Source organism: Streptopelia decaocto (assembly GCF_964273445.1).
Source record: "Streptopelia decaocto genome assembly, chromosome: 1".
NCBI lineage: Eukaryota > Metazoa > Chordata > Aves > Columbiformes > Columbidae > Streptopelia > Streptopelia decaocto.
Window position 1 is genome coordinate 115,463,479 of NC_138663.1, and position 17,710 is coordinate 115,481,188.

General features: G+C 37.8%; 1 protein-coding gene across 1 annotated transcript; it reads right to left on the reverse strand.

The window, feature by feature from the left end:
• Positions 1-2,867: 2,867 nt before the first annotated feature.
• Positions 2,868-16,327, reverse strand: FUNDC1 (FUN14 domain containing 1). Its single transcript, XM_082051621.1, has 5 exons — positions 16,175-16,327; positions 13,765-13,921; positions 11,834-11,909; positions 5,036-5,164; positions 2,868-3,504 (listed from the first exon to the last, which is right to left on the reverse strand). Exons 1-5 carry the CDS (start codon positions 16,203-16,205, stop codon positions 3,427-3,429), a joined length of 471 nt encoding a protein of 156 aa, XP_081907747.1. The 5' UTR covers positions 16,206-16,327; the 3' UTR covers positions 2,868-3,426.
• Positions 16,328-17,710: the final 1,383 nt, after the last annotated feature.

The following is a 17,710-nucleotide window of genomic DNA, read 5'->3' on the forward strand; positions in this document are numbered from 1 at the left end:
ACAATTTTATCATGAACCTCACCAAGCAATATTAGCTATGGCCAGAGAAACCTGAAGTTGCTTTTCTTGCATCTTTAGATATGACTGAGCGCTCCTGCAATTTACCTCAATGTTGCCTCATCTTTCCTGGAATGGAGCCTGTTCTTTTGTTTCATTAGCATGCACTGGAAATGAGTTCCACGGACCAGTTACATGTTACATGAAAAGCTGCTGCCCTGTGCTAAGTTCATGTTTTCCACCTTCCGGTTAAGTTCTTCAGCTATACAATACAAAGTATAGAAATGCTGGTTCAGCCTTTCATTAATTTACATATTTCTAACACTTTCCTTCTTAATCATCTGCTTTCTAAAACTGATGCTTTTTCCCCCCCAAAAATGCTCTTTACAAAAATTTTCTTCAATCTTCATTTCACCCTTCTCTGAACCTTTTTAGGCTGCATTAATTTCTCTCGGAGGGTAGTAGTAACTTCGAAATCATTCCAGAGAAGAACTTACCACGAGAAACACAGTATTTCTGTTGTGCTCCATTCCTTTCTCAACAATCCCATTCATTCGACCACAAGTTTATAGAGCATTCCCTTAGGTACAGCGATATCCTGTTCTGAGCACATATAATCTCAAGTATTTGCAAGAAAAGTTGCAATTATTTGTCTCAGTATTTATGTTTATCAAAGTCTGTCACTCCATCATCTCCTCACCCTGTCCGTTCTGGCTGTAGGTCCTGGTAGCAGCCTCTCTACCTCACCAGCCTAAGGAACAGTCTTGGAGAACTTGGCATGTGTTGCTTCACCAGCTGTCATTCTTCAAGTCATGAAATGCATGATGTGAGGCCAATTCACCAGTGTTCACCTTTCCAGTGATACCATTTCACCGTATTTTTTGGTCCCTCGGACAGTTTTACATCTACCACAACATTATGCTTCTTATTCCAAAGGCTTCAACAAATAAAGTTATCATCAAAAACCCAAACAAATTTAATTCAATCAGTTCTTTATGCATTGCCTTACCAAGAATGTCAGATAATGGCAACAGATTAGCAGAACAATATTCCTCTGCAGAAAACAGTCTTGCATACTACTATATAAGTTTTGTTTGCTTTAATTCCAGTTTTAACTATGAAGCATATTCCTTGGTCACATGAGCATCCTGTTTAGCAAACACAGTAAGAGATGCTTCCTTAAAATCCTTTCAGAGAGTAGATACATTTAAAAAATGTATCTTTATGGGTTCACATTATTTAAGTAGTCACTTCATTCCTAAAGCCCTTCAGAACACCCAAGTTCATTCCAGTCAGGGTAGGTGACTCACATGAGTTGGCTTCAGCAACTCTTTGACGTGCCAAAAATCCATTAGCTTCATCAGCAGAAAAGAGCTGACTGGTTACCTTCCCATTATCCTCTGGACTGAACACCGAGGCAAACAAACTTTCACATTTTAACATTTTCATCTTTCTTAATTTTTCTTTAAAGCCCAGATGACCCAGAACACACATTCCTCCTTGGGATTCCCATTTCCAATAAACTATGTTTACACAGCTTTAGATACCTTATAAAAATTATTTAGGATGCTAATGTTATGTGTGACCATTTATGTTCCTTGGTTTGAGGGGGCTGTTTTGGGAGGAGGGGGTTAAGCTTTGTTTTAAAAATCCTGAAACGGTCCTTAGCTTAACTAAACCCTTAAACCTCACAGATATGCGCAATGTGCTTTGTAACATACCTTGGCCAGAAGCATGCATATATGAAGTCAACCTATAATATAGACCTCTGAAGTTCACAGATGTGCTCATCTAAATATATACTAGGTTTTTATGTCAAAAAACCCTTCATGTACGACCCAGCAGATGGATGTTCATCCCATGTCCTGTACATCTGAAGATCACATCCATCCATTCGATGCTAATGACTTGCTATTGTTGTTCAGACGTGTGAACATGAACCCAAGAGAACCTGCATGAGAGAAACTCTATTTCACATCAATGTGCTGGTACAATAAAAAAAGACAGAAATCGGGGCAGAGCAGAGAGTCCTGCTCAGGTAGAAATTTCTAAAAGGTTCACAAGTTTGAAATGCAAAAAAATGCATTAGGCATTTGTTTGGATTCTCAACTTCTTTAGAATAACCTAGTAACAAATTACCAAAACCACCTCAAAAACTGACTTGAGAATAAATTTTCCAGCCCATCCACAGTTACGCCTCCAATCTCCTTTAGAATCCACTTCCTGCTTTGATCTGTCAAAAACGGATGCAGCAAACACATCAAGCAGATTAAGTCCCATTTGCCTTCCCAGACTCGAGAAGAAACAGGCACTCTTCCAATATGCTAACTGAAGCCAATCTGTACCCTCATTTTCCCATAGCTGACACCCTGGTCAGTGAAAGCCAAATTAAGTGACAACTGTAAAAAAAAAATATGTCTAAGCTGGGGGAAACATAGTGGCAACAGAGGTGAAGATGAAAGTGAGTATCCTTTCCAGCTACAATGGACTACGGGAGCAGCCTTTAGTTCCTTCAAGGCACATTGCACTGACGTCCCATCGTGCCCTACAAAGTACTGGCCCTTGCAAAGTGCTCAGACAGAACCTCATGTCTTCATCTCACCAGCTACCCAAGTCTGAAATGACCTCCGTGGTTTACCGAGTGTAAAACAATCAAGCATCTGATCACTGTGGAATCTGCACTTGCAATAATTATCTGCACATCACAGTTTTATCAATGAGTTTATGCATGTCTACACATCTGGGAAAATAACATATATACATTCACTTAGCACACGAATACCACAAGCATCTTTGGAAATATTTGTACCAGATGCCTGCAGGCTATAAACATTAAACTTTCTTATTGTCTGTGTACACAAAGGCCAGAGTCAAAGTTAATTTTCACCTTTAATAAGCTCATGATTCTTCGTTATTTAATACTCTGTAAAAAGGTATTACAGATTGACAGATTATTGCAGTGACTTCTAAAGAACAGCCACGAGGCTGAAACTACAATATCATATATTTAATCATTGATACTATCTACTACAGCATGAAGAAAAATACTTTTTAAATAAACAATATTTAACTGAAAACATAGTAATGGAGCTTGCTTTCTTACAGTATGGTAACATATCTATATTCCAAGAATAACATTTTTTTTAAATGCTAGATCTTGAAAGGTCATAGATAAAAAGAGTCGTGATGAAGATGAACCAGTTTTGCCCAGAAATGCTATAATGAGCACACTGCACAGTTTTTCAGCAAATCCTAGTTTTGCCAAGCTTCAAGAGGCAAAAGCCTGAAATGTAAAAGCTTCCCAGTTGTCTAGCTAGTCCACTCGTTCTGCTCTTGAAGGCCCAGTGACCCACCCCGCTTTAAGGCAGCGTGTCACCACAACTGTTCTTTGCTGATGTGAATGCCATCAGGAAGAGACGATTCAGGTCCTTACGATGCCAGGCCTAATAAAAAGCCTCCAACAAATCCACTGGACACCACAATGTTCTGTTTGATAAATTCTGTTGACTGAGAAGAAAAACAATATTTGTAAAGAACTGAGTCAGTTGTGCCCAATTGTAACATTTAATACTTAACACAACTGCCTGGAAACAATACTACTAAAATTATGGAGGGGGGGAAGCAACGTGCTTAAAAACATATAAAGCTAGGCGGCAACTGCTGGCACCAATGGAGTGAAAACTGATTCTCAGATGTCTTTTAAAATATATTTAAAATACAGTTTGCATTTAAAAAGTCAAAATACAGAGGAATTATCATTGCAATTTCATGCCATTACTACTTTTGTTTTGATATTAAAACAAGACAGATGTTTTACAAACTCCCTTGGAAAAAAAAAAAAAAAAGCATGAGCGCTATCATCACTTCAATTCTAATCACATGAAAGAAGTTTTTAAAAATACTTTTTTTTGGAAGACTAGATCATTGAAAAAGAAATACACTTCACTCCATCATGAGCCAGTTTCCTAACAACTTAATGCTACAAAAACTGTATTTGTATGACATTTGTATACAATATTTCATTAAGTAATAGCCCATAGTATAACACGTTATATCAAACAAGTGCCATTTCACAAATCCTCCACTTCAAACACTTCAGATTGGCTACTAGTGCACAATTAGAAGACAGTAACATAATCTGGAGGAAAAAAAAAAAAGAAAACAAAAAGGAAACAGCCAAAACCCCCATTCTGTCCCACCCAATTTCTGCAGTGGAATGGAGAACAAGTTGAGCTATTTGGGGTACAGAAGCAGCTAAAAAACCATCTCTCGAACTGCCACTCCACATTGACGTTAAAAATTAAATTTTTATCAAGCTATATGCAACTCCATACAGGTTAAATCTGAGATGTCAAAACTCTTAATTACAGAGTGCTAGTGTGGCTGCTGTTACATTATCTGCAACATATTTGAAATCACAATTTGCAGTTACTGAGAAAGAAACTTTGATTGTCCGTATGAAATTTGAAAATATCTAAAAACAGGCTGGTGGCAGCGTGGTTTTTTTGGTTTGCTTTTTTTTTTTTTCACAATTAAATAAAAGCCTTCAAATAACAGAATGAAACAGCCTTAGTGACACTGATCACTATCACAGGCTACCTCTTTCCAACACAGTATGTAACTGACAGATTGTGACAACAGGTATTCTTCAAACTATAAAAATGAGATAAACTCCACAACTGTAGCTATGAAGTGGTTATAGCTTTCCTCCAGAAACAAAGGTCAGTCTTTTTCCAACTAAGTAATTTTGTTATCAGCCAACTAAGAAGATCTGGGTTTTGCCTTTGTAGCTACCATGTCTTAACCCCAACACCCTCAACTTCTTACTGCGTCAGTACCTGTGTGTCATCTTTAAGAGTGAACGAACTGGAAAGCTAAATGAACAGGAGAGTATAGTCTGCTAACTTTTAATAAGATATACAGCCAGACCATCTCTGATGCCTTCCAGTTTTGCACCTGCATTTTCAACTAATTACCACCTGCAGTGGAAGGTAAGAAAAACTGGCTGGTAGAAAACAGTTTATCACCTTAGACTTACCTCTTCAATTAGAGTATTGATTTCAGGTGCTGCCTTATTTGCACGCTTTTTTAACTGCTTTTTTGCTTTGTTTACATCTTTTTCAACTCTCTTCCAGTCAACTTGTACGTATCCACTATGACTAGCAATCTAGGAAAATAAAGTGTATTTAGTACAGTTGTAGTTAACATTTTATGAGTCAAAATATAGTATCTTAGTAACTACACTTTTTAATTTCAGACATTGTGCCAAATACAGCAGGTACTCTGCTTAAAAAAAACTAGTGTTTTCCACAGTAACAATTAAAATTAGAACAGGCAATGACAAAATTCAGTAGACTACTGTTAATTTTACCTCTTCTCTATTTAGTTATAAAAGCTTTAAATAACAGTATTTTTTCCTCAGCATTTACTGTAACTTAACTTGTAAGAAAAGGAAAGAGAAAAAAACATTAATAGGACAACAATGAAAAAAACTTTCATTTCAGCTTCTTTCAGAATTGTGGAATTCAAATTTGTGACAGGATATTTGGGACTAATCAGAATAATCCCTGGAAATACTGAAAATTATTATTTTCTCCTACATCATTTAAACTGGCCAAGAAAAAAAAAAGTATTCAATACAAGAGAATTCCCATACTTTTTATAAAACCAATTAGTAGAAAAATAACACACTCTGTAACATCAGCGAAACGGGCAAGTTTTGGGGGATTGTTCATACCAATTTATGCTGAAACTCCCAAAACACTTAAACAACATCCATGAGATTTTTAGCACATTTCACCATCATCCCAACCCTTAATTTCTCTTACTAAGATTTTGTCCTGGAAAAACAGATGATGTTGTGTTGCTTGACCAACACTAGACCAATTTCCTTAAGACAATTCACAAAAGAAATACATATTTAGATGTTTATAAGATCATAGCTTAAAAAAGGAATCAGGTAATTACTGCATGCTCTAGAGAACAGTTAAAACAAACAACTCATTAGTTGGGGAAAAAAGAGAGGAAAAATCAAAACTAAGGATTACTACTTGTTTTAAGGGCTAAAACAAATAGATAGAGACCACTAATTTAAAGGCAAATGACATATATGAAAAACAGTTTATGAAGAATAATATTTCTCAGATCCTTCTTAAGGTCATGTTTGGCAAATTCGTGTACTTTATGTAAATGCATTCTATGCAAATGGTACAACTGGTAAATAAAATTCACAGATAATGAAGTTTTGCGGAACAGATATTTAAAAATACAATTTATTTGGGATGGCATAAAAAAAAAGTTCAACATCACTTGCAGGCACTGGATTTTATTTTTCACATAGTTCTTTCTACCAAATAAGTAAAATTAGACCGTCATGATCCTGGAGGAAAAAAACCAAAACAAAACAAAAACAAACAAGCAAACAAAGAAAAAACAAACAAAAACAAAACAGAAAAAAACCCACAAAACCAGAACTATACAAAACAAAAGCAAAGGAAAAAAAATAAAAAGAAAAAAAAAAAAACAACAATACCGCCAAAAAATCACCACAAAAACCCCCCAAACTAAAATGCAGTAAAAGTCAGACAGATTTTGTCTAAATTAAAGTACCTAAATGAAGCTCCTAAAAGGCCACGTATGTCAGAAAGTAAACTTCAGTTTCCATCTTTGAACAAGATTTAAGAAAACAATTAAATGAACAAATGTAAAATGAACTTATTAGATATTACATTCTCCTTTACTTCATACATCAGAATATAACAAATCCATTGACCTTGCCTGCCTGTTGTAAAACCACTTATCCACATAGGCACTAATGTTAGGGAGGGATAGCTAATTAAAGACTGTGTATGGTATGAAAACATGAACAAGTCACTGGATGACATACCAGGAAAAACTAAAACCAAAAACATTGCGTGTTGGGGTAATTTTTATATTATAAATTTTACAGGAATTACAAGAAGTCCCAAGTGTTGAATTGGTGCCTTCTAACTCATACAATTGAAAACTAAATATGGACTGATCTACCCAGTCCAACACAATGTAAGAAATGCTAATATATTTGTTTATGTATAGTTTAATTAGCTCATTTATCCATACAGTACAAGGATGAGGCAGAAGGTTTTGATTATGTTGTTTATCTCTCCAGTAGTAACAACTTATATTTGTATCAAAACTCCACTTTAAATAATACAAATTATACTACTTTTCTCCTTAAGCTTAGTAGCAGAAATCTCAAATTCTGCTTTTGAGTTTTTGTACACATCTACGAAATAAGCGAGAGGACAACATTTTGAATACAAAATTTATAACTAAGAAAAAACCCAAAACAACCAACCAAAACCAAACCTATACTTCACTGCAGTGACAGGGCCTGTGTCATATCTACTTTGGCTGCAATACTACTAATTATATTACTTTGTAGGTAAGTGCAGAAATAATCCCACTGAACTCAAATGTTGGTGAGACAGATTTCCATTTTTAGACCCCAATATATAATAAAAAAAACTACGAACTTACAACAGTAAATTTACATAAACTCAAATTCTTAAATTTCTTTAGTATTTTTAAACCCCACTCCTACAATAACAGAGAAGCTAAAATAATAATATTCCATTGTCAGTTCCATACTTGATATATGAGAGACATATAGGTCTATAGATATAGGTATATATTATTAAAGAGACATATGGGGGGGTGGGGTGTGTGTATATATATATATATATTTACAAAAATCTACTTATATGTATATATGATAATAGAATAATATATAGATTATACACACATATACCTCTCCCTCATATATCACATTAGTAAAATTTATTTTTGTGCAAGATCTTCCAGAACTGCTGATAAAATAATGAAAAAAAGACAGCAATTCAGGAATACTAAATATATGTGCATCTTTCTCTACAGTATCAAAGAAAACAGAGATCTTAAGGGAAGACCTCATTTTGGGGGTGGTGCTGGAGAGGCATGTTAATATTTTGTGGATGTGAAACATTAGTAAGAGTAATGAGCAAAAAAACGTTTTAGGGCAAAAAATTTATACAGCAGGATGGTACAAAAGAGTTCTCAAAGAGAAAACCTCTGATACTGAAAAAGCCCAACCAAGCCTGGAAGGTACAGGCAGCTCCCTGTGTTCAGTTGTCTGTGCAGCATGCAGAAGCCACGTATACTTCTAGGTATTTACTGGTATTTACATAGGTAGCAACCCTCATCACACTCAACCAGTTTCCAGAACAGATCTGACAAGTATCTCACTTCGATATAGAGATGAGGAGGGACTGAGAAATGATACATTTTTGGCAGAAACTGGCACAGCTCCACTGTAACCAGTGAAACTACTCCAATTAACAAAGGCAAAGAAACAGTGCCCCTCAATTTTGTGTCAAAACCTGCAAGAAATAGTGTTTTTCTTTCAAAGGCTAACTCCCAACTACCATTTGCTTTGGCTGTTTCACTGAATGTTCGCTGAAAGTCTGCAGATGTCAACTATGAAGTGGGATATTCAATGCAAAGCTGAATACAACTTCTCATTAAGCCTCCACCCGAAAGCCCATTGTTCTCCCCTCACTTTACTGAGATGCCACATCATCACGGTAAGCTATCAACAAACCCCTGTGTGATATATAACCAAGGATATCTTAGACTTTATTTTGTTTCTTGTATTTTTTCAAAGATTTACTTAAGTTAGAAAATAATTTAGTGAAGAACTCAATTCATCAATGGCATGCTAATGTAAGTAGCCAAAATACATTAGTGAAAGCAAAAACAACAAACAAAAATACAATTTAATGATTAAATAATAGTCAACACACAATGGAAAAACCCGCAATTTGTATGTTGACTGCAGAGCAAAAAGCAACGAAACCATCATTAAAGATACAGGAGTTTAAAAAACACAGACAGAACAGGTGCTCACTCCAAAGAACGATTGATTTTAACTAATTGATTTTAGCAGAACCACAAGTTCATACTTTCCTACTCTTAGGATTTCACTGAACTCCATGCTGTATAAACCAGAAGTTATACAAGAAAGCCCTTACTTGCTACGAGAAAGGAATGGTCTTTTCCTTAATATAGTTTGTGGAGTATTGGTCTTACACCAGCATATTTTACGAGCTACACGTATTTCAATAAAAAGGATAGTTAACTGGTTAAATTAAGCTGTTGACACATCCAGCACGAAGATGTGATAACAAATCTTAATTTTTATACACTGTGCAAATTCCTTCATGTAATTTTTATTCTCTCCTCAGACTATTTTTCATTTAATCTGTAATAAGACTGAAAAATTTCTAGATCATTTACAAAAAACTGTAAAAAAACCTTTTTTGTTCCTTGTACAAACTGACACTCAAAAAACGTATTGCTTTCAGTTTCCCGCTAGATTTCTTCAGATGATGTCATCACATGCTGAAGAAAAAAATGCATTATTTTAGTTTCAGGACTAAAAAGTTTCACTGAATGGGCTTTCACCAAGAATCTTTCCTTTTGTAGTTCTTCTTTGTGTTTTAGCAGGTAATTACAGCACCAATACCGCAATCAGAAGTTGAAATTAAATCTGCAACTTCAGAGGAATTTACAGATAAAAATGAAGTTTTTAGTCATGTGCTGAAATGTGCCTCTGCCCACTCAGGGGAAGCACTGAACATGTGTTCATAGGAAAACTAAAATCACGATGTGTGATCTTTAAATGAAAAAAATAAAGACTACAGAAAGCTAATTACACTGTAGAATTTATGACACAGCATTAAAAGGCAAACCATTTTGAATTAAAATGAAAGACTAAGACATTTACTTAATTTTCTTCCAAGAGAATCTGATCTTACTCAATTAAAGATACAGACAAGTCAATCAAAACATGCAACTCATTTTTCCCCTTGGATAGTATTCCTTTTCAGATATACTGTGAGACCAACTAAGAAATCAGAGACTCAAAGACATGGCAAATCTATTTTATGTACAGGAAAGCTGCCCTAGTTTCACAAGTCAAAAAGCAAAAACACTGCACAAGTAACATCTTTTAAGTAATTTCTCTTCTCTTTTGTCTGTATGTCTTAGTTTTAACTTTTCAGCTTCCTGTAGTCAGATGCACTAATGAAGGCACCTGCAGGCAACGTTCTGTCTGCTAGCCCTGGATGCCAGGCCTTGTTCCGTTGGCAGTTCTTATCTAAATATGACTGACAAGCTTTTCAAAGAATTAAGACCAATGGCATACAATATGGGGAGCTTCTGGTCTTTAAGTCAACTAGATGAAAAGCATCACGTGTACTTCAAGATCCACTGCATACGCACATATATGTGTATATAAAGATTTAATTCTTCCCTCATGATTCAGGAATATATATTATAGGCTAAAGAAGTCCAGAGAACTCCATGAAATTGATTCATTTGCTGGCATAGCACATTTTGCCAAAACTTTACATCTGGATGATTCTAAACCCTTTCAGACTCGACACCCTTGTTAAATGTTCAGGTACAAGGCCAATAACCACTGATGTCCGGGAGACTTAAAAGGGCCATAAATGCATAATTGTGAAGTGGAATAAATGCTAATACAATAAAGCTTCATTATCAAAACTACTTATCTCTCTTTGCATTGCTGTTGATGCTTGCTTTTGAGTAATTAAAAATAAAATACTCTTTATATTTTTTGAAAACGACTTAAGCCAAATAGCTCCAAGAGCATACACTCTCATGTAAGTTCTGCAGTTGTTATATGTTCAACAAGGAGTTTAAAACAAACAAATCCGAACAAAGAAACCACAAAGAAAACCCCAAACCAGTAGAGAACATGATCATGAAGGAAGCAAGAACACATCACCCAACTGTGACAGTTTGATGCATTACACAGGAGCAATCAGAGGTGCTACTCAAACCTTCCTGATCAATGACTGCAACAGCCATTACAATCAAAGAAATAACTAAACGTGGGATATGCTTTTCAGAAACCCTTTAGGGTGATGCTGGAAAGAATAAAATATGTATCTTCAACATCCTGTCTCAAAATGGTATACTATTTGCATGAACCTAAATAGGCACCAGTCTATTTCCTATTTGAGGAAAAATAATAAGCTCACAGGTATTAAGACATGAAAAATGCCACTAAAAAAATTAAGAATTACTTGGCATCTTAGAGAAGGATATGTAAAATTCTCCTTCACTTGAAATGTCTTCATCTAATGTAAAGGCTTTCTGGAAATATGCCCTCCTTTAACCACACTATCTGATGAAAAATGCAAATGGCCATGCCAGATGACATAATTAAAAAATTTTAGACTTGAAATTCAATTGAACAGAGGAATGCAATAAAGCTATCAGATGTCAGCAAAGCTTCAGAGGTTCAACAGCTATAACAAGTAAATACAGCATGGGGAGAAAAGAGAAAAAAGAGGCTTCATAGTGGGACCAGACCACCCCCCAAAGCAACTGCCAAAGCAGCCTACTTCTAAAGCACTGATAAAATTCTCCAACCTATTTAAAATAAATACAAGTTAAATTCCTTGATCTCCCTAACCAGAGGTTTACAGGCAGTTCCTCTAATCTGGCAACACTGAATTACATATAGCATCTCAGTTTCTGCACAAAGATTTCTTTTTGGCTTACTACAAACTATTTTACGGGATACAGTAGATTCCAATTTACCACTGATTTTTAGACATGTCTCTTTTGCACGCAATATTCCAGCTGAAATGTAAGTTTTTGATTGATAAGACTTAAAAGAGGAATTAGATAAGAAGCCTTCCTAGTTAAATTCTACCCAACAGCTGTGTTTTTCCTATTGTTTAGTAAATAACATTTGCCAACTTATAAAGCATGAAATGCTACATACTTGAAGCAGAAGAAAGCCACCACCTACTGCAGTTGCTGCAAGCTTTCCGACTTTCTGGAACAAAAATCCCGCACACCTTAGGAGAACAAAAAAAACAACACCCAGTCCAATGAATTTGTCTACTGAACAATGCCACACTTCAAAAATTCCTGACTACAACTATTACTATTTTTTAATTTTATAAAGAAAATGTATCATTTCACATTTTAAAATTTTAAAAAGAGACTATTTAATACAACTAATATTTAATTAATAATGTCTAACAGAAGACAAAATAAGTAATGGTTGCAAGTTCATGATTGTCTGATGGTGCCTTTAAAGTAAGCTTGAAATCTCCAGACCTTGTCTACACACAAAAGCTGTATGCTGCTATTAAATGTAGCATTTTAGTAGAGGACAATGTAATAAATATAAAAGTGCCATTAAAACTGTTCCCAAACGAAAGGTTAATATATTATGCCATCATCTAGCTTAACTACACGACCCATAAGTTAAATATCTCAGGTAAAAAGAAGTTACATCTCTACCGCAGTAGTTAAAATCAACAGGACCCCTCTATAAGGCCATGACCTTAGGTCTATTTTTAATGGATCAAAGCAACCAGCAAATCAGTATCTCCTTCACAGTCTCCAAACACTCCCACATCAAAGAGAACAGCACAGATACTGATATCACAGAATGATTTGGGCAGGAAGGGACGTCTGGAGGTCGTTTGGTCCAGCCACCTTCCCAAAACTGGGCCAGCTGCAAAGTCCGATTGAACCTCCAAGCTAAACCAGGTTGCTCAGGATCCTAACCCAGGCAAGCCTTGAATGCTTCCAAGGTCGATGGTTCCATAACTTCTCTGGGCAACTCTACTGGTGTCTGACTCCTCCCCCCTGCCGCCCACACATACAGGGGAATCTTTCTCCCCCTGCATCAGAGTAGTGAATTCATATTTATATACATGAATACAGACAGAGAGGTATACACATCTACAGACACTGTAACATACAGTTTCCAGATCTTTCAATAAGCCAGTTTTTATGTATGCCAGATGAACTCTTCCCTAGAAGTATCAGAGTTTATGTATACACAACTAACTTTTAAAAATAACTTTAAGGCTACAGAGGCAAATAAAAAAGACTGAAAGCTAAGTCTACGCTCCTCAAAGCTGCACTGAGCCTGGACATGACAATTCCATTTTTAGTCTACTTCATCTTGCATATCTGGCATAATTCTGTTTTAAAAGTTACTGTGCTACCATAATGTTGCTTTTTTTAGATTTTTTTTTTAGAATACTGGAATAAACGAATACGACTCAAATAACTTTGAGAAACAGAAAATAACTTGATATAGTTGCTAAGACTGTGGTCACATTTTCCGGTTTAAGTTCTGATCATTACTGTCTAGTTTTCACCATGAATCATTTTAGCGTAACTATGCTGTGGTATCTCTCTTCAGTTAACATGAAAGCAGACTGTTAATTTGTTCAAAATGGCTCCAGCTGAATTTAGAAAAAAAAAGTCTCTATAAAATGGGGACCTTAAATAAAAGTACATTCTGCCACACATTTTCTTCATTTCTTTTACCTATAAAATGTGTTAGCCATAACATCATAACTAGGTTTCTAAATCCCTACTAGTAAGGAAATATGCTTTTACATACAAACAAAAGTTATATGCAGTAATTTGCCATTTATTCCTTGTACTTTTAGCATTCTGACATTCCCCAAATCCTTTTCAGAATAACTGGTATGAGTTTCCTTAGCTAACTGGTATTTTACCAATACGACAAAACAGTTTAGAATGACGAGTCGGAGTAATGAGTTCAAGAAATTGTTCACAATCTTGATCAATTATAAAGAAAATCTGTTTCAAATAGCCTTGGAAAGGGATCTTCTAAGAACAGTAAAATGTCTAGCAAAGTTATGAGAAGTGATGCTCCCTCACCAGCCAGTCACGCCGCCCATCACAATCTGGGTAGCTACAGAATATTTCTCTACAATTGGTCCTGAATTTCGGCCAAACACACGATTCCACCAATGGTGACGTCGGGCATATTCTGTTAAATCCAACACTTCATAGGAATCATCATCACTTTCGTGTTCTTGGGGAAAAGAAAAAAAAAAAAAAGAAAAAAGAAAAAAACATTATTTTCTCAGTTATACAGTAAATTATCAACCTATGTAAAAAACCCAAATATTAACAACCGGTTTTGGTATTAACCAGCTAAGCCCCTGGTTTAAATTGCAGCATACAGGCTCCCTAGGGTCCAGCAGCTCCCAGAATAAAGGACTTGGGGAGTTTTTATGCCATAATCATTGAAAGTAAGGAAGACAAGACTATAGGGAAGGTATAATCTACAAAATCCATGACTGGCACAGAAAAGGTGAACAGGAATCTCCTACCTGTTCAAGTCGAGAAACCAAAAGGTATCAGATGAAACTAGAAGGTTCAAAAAGAATAAAAGGAAGTATTCCTGTCCTTTACCACTCACCCTCCCCCAAAAGCCCTGGTTAACCCATGGAACAGCTCTCTGCAGGTTGCTGTAGATACCAAAAGCTGATGTGGACTCCAAATAACAACAGAATAAAAGGGGAAATAAAAAAAAATCCACCAGGCGCTGTCAGGCACAAGGACAACAACCACGGCTAATGAGGTCTTAGGCTGAAAATCATTAAAAACCTTCTGAAAATGTATCATGACATGCTTACCCTGTTAAATCTTAGTTCATCCTGCAGCTGATGGCTTTCAGATATGGGATGCTGGGCTTTCACCTGACCTACTACAACTCCTTTTACAATCTTAAGCAATGCGAAACATGTCTAATGTAACAGAAAAGACACACATCTCTTCTGGAGAGACAAAAACTTAGAAAGATTGAGGAAAACACTGGGCCAGAAATTCTCAGAGGGCTAGACATCAGCATATGCTAATAAGCCAAAGACATTTCTGATCCTTTTCCACAACAGATGAAATGGATGAGGCTGGGACTTCAACCAAGTTCCACACTTTCAGTGCAGTTCTGTCAACACTTTCAAAATAGCCCTCCTACAACTTCAAATTAGAGATCTTAAATACCACATAAACATCAAAGGATTATGTCTTTTTTGAAAAATCATTTTTAAAGCGTATCATAGTTCAATGGACAAACACACTTGAATTAATGCCCACTTCAGTTAAATGTATTTAAGGTGAAACATAAGTTCAGCAATGATGCTGGGACATTCCAAAGACAAAGAAATTAAATTACTACCTAGAATTACAAAGACTGTAGATGTAAACATCCTACTAAGAATGTCAGAAACTTTTAAAAACTCTTACTACAAGCATGGGTAAAAGGTTAAAGAATGGAAGAAACACCCGTGTAGGTATGAATTCTTTCCCTTTATTATCATCTAAATGTTCCAGAGCACCAATACATAAATAGCAAGACTTGTAATGCTAAAATGGTGTTATTGAATTTCCATTACTTCCAACTTTGAGACATCGAGTGTGAACTGTTTAACATCTTTAAATGGAAAAGAACATAAAAATGCCACCACAGACTGTTAGATCTGTTAATTCTGCCCCTAAATTAATTAATATTATCCAAATAAAACCCCAAACAAGTATAAAACGTTGTGCAGAAAATCACAACGTTAGAGCTTTTTCTGTTGATTAAAAAAAAAAAAAAAATCCTTTCCTGGCAGGATCATCACATGCGCATTCTTCACGCACGTCAAACTGTGCCTGTGCAAAAGGCGCTACACCATAAGGCCACACCAACACACTTAGAACATCTGCAAATTAAAAGACGTGGAGACGACGGAGCCCAGGGAAACCGCTCCCCGTTTCCCCCGTCCGCTCTGCCGGTGTGGTTCGAGGCCCCACCGAGGCCAGAGCCCGGCACTTGCCACTTTCTGTCCCCGCGGTCTCTGCCGGCACTTGAGTTCTACGGCGGCTTCCAGCCGAGGGCCCGCTGCTCCCTCCCCGCCCCCTCACGCCGCTCCTCCCGAGAGGGCCACTTGGCGCTGACGCCGCGGGACGAAGCCGCGAAGCGCGGGCAGGGGCCGGGAGAGGTGCCAGGGCCGCCAGTAACCGCCACTTGAGCGCGCGGGGACTGGCCAACGGCGACGCGCGAGGCCCGGCGCGCAGGCGCCCCGCCCCTCCCCCACCGGCCGCGCAGACGGGAGGGCGGACGGGGGAGGGGCAGAGCCCGGGCCAGCCCTCCCCAGGGCGCCGGCAGCATCTGGGAGACCAGGCTGCCCCGTGCTTCCGAGAGGAAGGGCGGCCGTCATGCCTGCTCCGCTGTCCCGTAAGGGGACGGGACAGGACGCGCCGCTGCGGACGCACCCGAGCCCACGGGGAGCTCACTGACCTGGGGCGGTGCGGGGCCTCCGCGCCGCCATGTTGGCTGGTGTTGACAGCCGAGCCGGGCCTGCGGCCGCGTCGCTCCGCCCACAAAGGGCCGCTCTGCGCCGCCAACAGCCGCGCCGCTCCGTGCGCTTCCCCAGCCCGCCGCGGCACCGCCCCCTCTGCCGCCGCGGGGCCGCAGCGCGCATGCGCCCGACACCCTCCGCTTTTCCATCGGGAGCGCTCGGGGGCTCTCCCCGAGGCGGCAGGTGACGTCACGGGCAGGCCCGGGGTCCCCCTGCGCCGCGGAGGATTGTGGGGGCTGTAGTTCCCTAGGGGGAGCGGGGCGGCCATTTTCAAAAAGCCTCAGAGCTCTTGCTGTGGGTGAGAAATGCGTCACGCATCGGACTTCCAGAACACACCTCGCGTTGCCACGGGCGTGAGGTGTCCCATAAACATTAATAACCACAAAAAGGACACAAAACGCAAGGCCCCTCAAAGAACAAAGGTTACAGTCAATGCGAGCCATTAAACATTTAAAAGAGGTGAAATTTGGAATTGCCTGACCTCAGTTTACTCCCTTTCCATGATGCAAAGATGGGTGCTGGTGGTGCTGCTTCGGTGGGCTGAAGGCCACCCAGTTTTATTTCGCTGCTTTTGTTTTGTTTTTCTATTGTGTGCAGGTCCATACAACCTTTATAGCTATAATGCAAAGGGAGCTGACGCAGTAGGTACAAGTCCAGGAACGACGTGGTGATGTGAACATCAAGAAAACAAAAGAGTTCAATTATTATAAATAATAAAAGATATTTGGAAACATTATTTAAAAATGTTACAGTCTCTCATTTGGACTCTCACGCTGCCAATACACAAGATAGGCAATTATGACAAAAACCCCACATACTTTCCCATGTCATAAAGGTCTTTTTAGAGTTATCTTCCAACACATGAACTAAGCATTTAAAATTCTAATTAAGCCCTTAATTACACTAGCCTTAACAGACATGCAAAAGTTAGAGAAAGATGTTCTACATGAAGGTACTTCTTAAATCAGCTCTGAGATTGAAGTTAGCATATAAAATTTGAACTTCGCCTATAAAATACTATCTTACTTATTAACTGATTTTTGTTATGAACATTTTCCATCATGATAATCAGGTCATAGTATGCCACAGAAGTAGGTGGTATATTGTTTTCCTTAAATATATTTCTGTATGGGACACAAATTTGTGTCTGACGATTTGACAAAACACCTAACATCTTTGGACTTTTCATGTTTAAGCATAAAATATACGTATTTTTTTATTCATTTCCCAATCAGTAATGAAAAGCTTGTTGACTTTTATTGATAAATGAATTTAATTTTTTTTCTAACATGAGCAGTTTGTCTAAAAAACAAAAAGAGTTTGAAGCGTGTTATAATTAACAGTGGAAGGCATGCTAACAAAACCAAAAAAAAAGCTGCTTGCCTGGTTCCTTTCATGAAAATGAGACAGGAAAGAACACAACTCAGCCACCTCATCGATGGTATCTCTAGAAAAGGTTGACATTATCTAGATAA

Coding starts and splice junctions, on each gene's coding strand:
- FUNDC1 (XM_082051621.1), bottom strand. CDS start 16,205: ATGGCGGCGCGGAGGCCCCGCACCGCCCCAG. Junction 11,910..13,764: donor ATGGGCGGCGTGACTGGCTG/GTGAGGGAGCAT, acceptor TGTTCTCCTAAG/GTGTGCGGGATTTTTGTTCC. Junction 3,505..5,035: donor TCAATACTCTAATTGAAGAG/GTAAGTCTAAGG, acceptor TTTTCTTCTCAG/TCAACAGAATTTATCAAACA.